The sequence below is a fragment of the Coptis chinensis genome, chromosome 7, assembly GCF_015680905.1.
Source record: "Coptis chinensis isolate HL-2020 chromosome 7, ASM1568090v1, whole genome shotgun sequence".
Classification (NCBI taxonomy): Eukaryota; Viridiplantae; Streptophyta; class Magnoliopsida; order Ranunculales; family Ranunculaceae; genus Coptis; species Coptis chinensis.
In genome coordinates this window covers 61,638,156-61,644,155 of record NC_141462.1, presented here as the reverse complement: position 1 = coordinate 61,644,155, position 6,000 = coordinate 61,638,156, and the positions used below count along the sequence as shown (strand labels likewise).

Sequence of the window (6,000 nt, the reverse complement as noted above, 5' to 3'; positions counted from 1 at the left end):
AGGTAATTTTTTTGGCGTTGAATCGGGCTATTCAAGAAGAACGGGTTGTTCCAGCTCGATACCGTCAAGAATTCCTGACTATTGCATGGGAACAGATTCATCTTCGGAGCATTTTCCCCTTCCAATATTTTTCTATTGGAGCTTCGCTCATTCCAATATATATACGAGCAGTTTCCGTTTACCACATTTTTTATATTATAGTTTATACCACACCCCCTACAAAATGAGTTAAGGGCAAATAATTTGTGGATATGATATACTAATCATAGAAGCATCTACACAAAAATTCATCTCATTTGGAAATCTCTAACTTAGTTAAAAATCATTATCAAGTTTATTTTTTTTTAACGGCTCAGATTATTCGATTTTGCAATCATAAAATATAATATTTTGAAAGGAATCGGGTATTATAGATTATTCATGACATAGTCCAGAAAAACGAAACAGAAAAGTAATGATGTGAAATCCAATTGAATTTTTTCATTTACGGATAAAAAATATTAAATTTATAACCACAAAATTGCAAACTAGATTACCAGCACAATGACCACATTAGTAATTGCTGAGACTGTTAAAGGGATTTGGAACATGATAAAATAAAAATTTCTCATTATGTAGAGCTGGGTTTAATTATGCCAAAGTGGCACTCTAGACTTATGATTGTTTTTTTAACTTCAAAGCGTTTGAATAATAGGGTTACATGGTTGGGCTAATTTTAATAGAACATAGTATTTCAATCTTTTAACTGAATTTGGTTACGTGGTTTGCCTAATTTTTTATCTGAAAATATTGAATTTTTTTCAAAGTCTTTTAATTTTAGTCCAACTGTGATGATTAATTTTTGTTTAGAAAAAATTTATAATTAAATAATAATTAATTTAACGAGTGACATTTTTATAATTAATTCAATTAAAGAATATAATTTATTTTTAACGAAATGCTATGCTCCGCTCACGCCCCCACTGCAATGCAATATACTAGTTAAGAGAGGTGTTATTGTAAAACATGAGATTAGAAATAGCCTATTCGGTTGAGAAGTGTGGTTCCTGATAACCCGGCTATCATATACAAACTTCCATCTGTTTTGTTTTGAGTTTTGTCAGTGCGTAAAGGTAAAATCGGAAGTCGAAATTTAAGAAACTAGCTTGTCGGCTCGTGTATACGCACCGGCTCTTTTAAAAATATTTAGATTTTTTTTAGAAAATTGGAACTACCGTTTTAGTCGCTAACCCGTTTTAATTTTCTAACAAATTGTTTTAATTAAGTTTTAAAAACACGTTTTTTTTCTCAATTGGGAGAGAGATCATGTTTTAATATGAGAATAATTCTCGTTTTAATTAGATATGCTAGATTTTCCCTTTTCAATAGGAGAGAAATTCTCATTTTAATAGGAGAATGATCTCCGCTTTAATTAGAAGTGGTGGAATTTGTTTTAATAAGAGAGAAATTTCCGTTATAATAGGAGAGAAATTTCCATTTTAATAGGAGATGACATTAAATTTTAATAGAACATGAAAAATACTCGGACCTTTAATAAAATATAGATATGTTGCTAACTAGATCTCCAAACAGGTGGTGCTGCTTGATTGGGCTTGGAGCCATTTGAGAAAATGTTGCCGGGAGCAAAAAATCACCCTCCAAACGCGGTTTTCCCACACCTAAAATTATCTCCCACCCCTCCTACCACTGAACTAACTTTTTAACGTTCCACTAAAACCGAATCCTAAATTCACACCCGATAAACAAGGGAAACAGAAACAGAGACCCAAATTCACAAAAAGAGGCGGGTGATAAAAAAAAATCCCAAATCCCACCCGAAATGCCTCCGACTCCAAAGGGAAACGATGGTCCCACTGACACCACCAAGCGGAGCTCCAAAAAACCCAAATGTCAGTTCTCTCTCGACATTTCTGTTAGAATGTAATATTCCGCTTTAAGAAAAATGTTAAAAAAGAGTAAAGCTTTCAGAATGCAGGTGATATTATCATTATTTTAATTCTATTATAAACAATGTATATATTATTTTAATGGCACTCAGATGGCCTATCATATATATTTTTTGTCAGTTTAATATATTTTTGCCTTTTGACCGATCCACATTAAAAATAAAATATTAACATGTCAGGATGATATATATATTTTTTGTTTAATATTTGCATCTTGGACATTATGAAATGAAGAGTTGCATTTCCTATATCGTTGTTTGTATACCAGTGATTGTATCTAGGCGTTGTGGTTATAACCGTGATCCAACATATTTATGGGTTATTGGTACATCTCGATATGCATGGCGAATTATCAGTCAGTGATAATATGATAAACATAGACTGCTTCTGAACTGCAAAATATATTCTTGAGTCTGTTCAATTTTAGTTGACGTTTGATAAATATTTGTTGTAGATTCAAGGTTTACACAGCAAGAGCTTCCTGCTTGCAAACCAATTCTAACACCAGGATGGGTATGTTTTGCTTCTATTTACTCATGCTTGATTTTTACATTGTATTGAGTTGGAGGTAAATTATTTTGTTGGATCTTTAATGCTCTCTGATTCATGCTTGATATTTCAGGTTATTACAACGTTCATCTTTGTTGGCATTATATTCATTCCAATTGGTCTTGCTTCCTTGTTTGCCTCACAACAAGTAATACATACTCTTTTGATCTATATCGTTCTACTGGTTTGGATTTTGAATTCAGTACCATCGTTGCTAATTCATTAGTTCTCCTGTAGGTGGTGGAAATTGTGGAACGGTATGATTCAGATTGTATTTCTTCCAGTTTTAGCGACAAAGAAGATTTCATAAAAAGAAGTGATACTAACAAGACCTGTATCAAGAAGTTGTTAGTGAGTTCATCCTTTCTTCTTGAAATGAGTCTTAGACTGATTCCTCACCAATTATTTTATGAAAATGCATTAGCTGTATCGTTTCAGGTTCACAAGCACATGAAAAGCCCTGTGTTTGTTTATTATCAGATTGACCACTTCTATCAGAATCATCGTCGGTGAGTTGAACTTTTTTTTATTAGTTAGAAAATGTGATTTTGTCAATGAATTTGTTTAGCTTTCACTTCTCTAATACACCACCAAAAATGTGAAGATGATGTTGTAGTAGGAACTGGCCCATCAGCAAAAGTGCTTTTGGAACAGCAACAAATCATCGCGAAAGGGGTGTTATTTACAGGCCTGTTGGTTGCCAAGAACGTGAAAATATGATCCTCTTTACTTCTAACTCTAGTGGTCCATTTAGTCTAACACTATATGCCCATGTTTTATTACTATTTAACAGTTACTAATGTTGGAATGGACCAGATTATGACAATTGAGGAACCAACATGTTAAAATCAACAATTGTATAATCAGAGAGTAACTCTCAAGGACAAAACGGAAGAAAACATCATTCTCAAACCCACTTTTTTTTTATTATCAGTCACAAGGACCGGGTAGATTTTAGGACAAGTATACCCCTGATGTAAAATTTAAAACTGCCCGGGACGTAAAAAATCAAATTTACCCCGGACGCGAAATAAAAAAACGGCCCGACCCAACCAAAACGACCCGACGTATATAGTATGAACAATCGTTGTTCATACCTTAACATGAGCTATGAATAATCCTTGTTCATATCTCAACATAATGTATGATCAGTAAGAATGCCTATTGGAGTATGAACAATCACTGTTCATATCTCAATATAATGTATAATCAGTAAGAACACCTATTAGAGTATGTTCATACATATTTGGAGTACGACTAATTATTGTTCATACCTCAACATAAGCTATGAATAATCTCTGTTCATACCTCAACATAATGAATGAGGTATGCTCACTTATTTGGTGGTTCATACCTCAACATAATGAATGAGATATGCTCACTTATTTGGTGTATGAACAAACACTGTTCATACATGAGGAGGTATGCTTGTTCATACCAAAACGACATAAATGGTAAAATCGGAAGATATTAATTTCAAATCTGGGCTATTTGTCCTTGAGGATTATTTTCATCCAAAAATTGGGTTTCCGGGTTATTTCGAAAAAAAAGTGTCCTAGAGTGATTTTGGCCCGGAATTGGTCCTCCGGACCAATTTCTTCTTGTATAATTGGATTGGCTAGCACATACTCTATGGGCCTGGGAAGTAAAAGTTAGGAGGATGGCCTGAACTAAATCAACATCACAAAATTATGTATTTTCAATGGTCTAGTTAAGACGTTGCTATCACTATATTTTTCTCAGTTTTCTGGAAAGTCCTTTCTTGCTCCTTGCTAAAAGCTTATTTACTATGTCTATACTTGCTTCCAGATATGTTAAAAGCAGAAGTGACAAACAGTTGCGTAGTAAAGGTTATGAAGATCTGACAGCTACATGTGAACCTGAAGCCAAAACAAACAATGGTCCAATAGTTCCTTGCGGTCTCATTGCATGGAGTTTATTCAACGACACATATGGGTTTTCAGTAAAGAACAAGGTTTTAGAAGTCAGCAAGAAGAACATAGCCTGGAAAAGTGATAAGGAAAGTAAGTTTGGATCCAACGTCTATCCTAAAAATTTCCAAAGCAGTGGCGTGATTGGTGGTGCCAAACTCAATGCCAGCAAGCCTGTGAGTGCTATCACCATTTTTCAATCTCCCTTGCTTTCGTCATTGGAGTCTTCTCATTTCTCTTGCTTTTACTATTTTTAACTGCTTCTGATTAGTTCTTCATACTGCACATCACAGTTGAGTGAGCAAGATGATCTTATTGTTTGGATGCGAACAGCAGCACTGCCAACTTTCAGAAAGCTCTATGGACATATAGAAGTAGACCTTGAAGCTAATGAGACAATAACAGTGGTAATACAGAACAATTATAACACATACAGTTTTGGGGGCAAAAAGAAGCTGGTTCTTTCAACTACAAGTTGGATTGGAGGGAAAAATGATTTCTTGGGAATAGCTTATCTTACAGTTGGTGGATTGTGCCTGTTCTTAGCAGTAAGCTTCATAATTGTTTATGTAGCCAAGCCGAGGTGAGTGATTGGCGTTCAACTTTTCTTTATTCTGCATTACTCTGCTAAATTATGCTGTCTGCATCAAACATGAATCTAGTCATACCATTATCAAGGAGTTTGGGGAATTAATTTCTTATAAATCAACACGTCATGTGTAATGATTTTCCAGTTTTGAGCCTTACATTTTTATAAGCAATAAAGCTGGTTTATCTTTTGCATCTCAAAATGTTTGTATCCTAATTACATATACATAGTCAATCGTTTCTGTTAAAAATGGAAGTAACGGAGAATGTTTTTTTTGGCAGGCCTCTAGGGGATCCATCCTTCTTGTCATGGAACAGAAATCCAGCAGGACATTTAAATTAGGATAGTGGAAGCGCACTAAAAGGTTGTGTTTCTTTGCACACAACAGGTGGCTATAGTACCTTGGAATAGATTCCCCCCCTCCATGACCTATCTAGTTGAGGTTTGTTGTCATTTACGCTCAAGATCTACCATACACATATATAGAGCTTTCCTATTCTAGACTTGATTTGGAACTTGTGAGCGTTGGCGGTATGTGATTCATCTCTGTGGGCTAGTCAACTGGGAGCATACTGAGTTTTTGAATTTTAGTTGCATGTATTAGTATGTCTCTGTGCATGTAATTGAAAGTGGTAATTAAAATTATAAGTGCTCTTGCGTCAATCCTGTTATTTATGATACTAATTTGTTGCATGAAAGTACTTGGTTCTGCTTTTGACCTAAGTGCGGTTGCTCCAGTTTTTAGTTTGATGCTTCTTCGGAGAGTTCAAACTTCGAATCCTTAGGCGTGGTTGTTCAAACTTCAAACTTTGTTCAATTTAATAAAGGTTTGGTTTTTTATCCACAGTACTCGGTGTCAACAACAGAAGAGCATCGCTTTTGTTTATGATACTGAGAATACAGATGTAATTGCCAATAATTCTTGAGTCAAGGTAACAAGAGAAGTGACGTCGAGGATATGTAAGTTTCAGAAATGAAACAGATG

At 34.7% G+C, this 6,000-nt stretch overlaps 1 protein-coding gene across 3 annotated transcripts; it reads left to right on the top strand.

The window, feature by feature from the left end:
• The first annotated feature begins 1,538 nt into the window (after nucleotides 1-1,538).
• On the top strand, nucleotides 1,539-5,678 carry LOC147488262 (ALA-interacting subunit 3-like). Of its 3 annotated transcripts, none has more exons than XM_086570727.1 (8): nucleotides 1,539-1,889; nucleotides 2,401-2,459; nucleotides 2,569-2,643; nucleotides 2,733-2,846; nucleotides 2,934-3,004; nucleotides 4,305-4,602; nucleotides 4,720-5,009; nucleotides 5,297-5,678. In XM_086570727.1, exons 1-8 carry the CDS (start codon nucleotides 1,820-1,822, stop codon nucleotides 5,355-5,357), a joined length of 1,038 nt encoding a protein of 345 aa, XP_086426853.1. In that variant the 5' UTR covers nucleotides 1,539-1,819; the 3' UTR covers nucleotides 5,358-5,678. The 3 variants fall into 3 exon arrangements, with proteins under 3 accessions (XP_086426853.1, XP_086426851.1, XP_086426852.1); XM_086570725.1 differs by lacking the exon at nucleotides 1,539-1,889 and adding an exon at nucleotides 2,133-2,301; XM_086570726.1 differs by lacking the exon at nucleotides 1,539-1,889 and adding an exon at nucleotides 2,139-2,271.
• Nucleotides 5,679-6,000: the final 322 nt, after the last annotated feature.

Excerpts from the sequence above, each read along its gene's own strand:
- LOC147488262 (XM_086570725.1), top strand. The coding sequence starts at position 2,175 with ATGAAGAGTTGCATTTCCTATATCGTTGTTTGTATACCAGTGATTGTA. Across the intron at positions 2,460-2,568 it reads CAATTCTAACACCAGGATGG|GTTATTACAACGTTCATCTT; the intron begins GTATGTTTTGCT and ends TTGATATTTCAG. Across the intron at positions 5,010-5,296 it reads GTTTATGTAGCCAAGCCGAG|GCCTCTAGGGGATCCATCCT; the intron begins GTGAGTGATTGG and ends TTTTTTTGGCAG.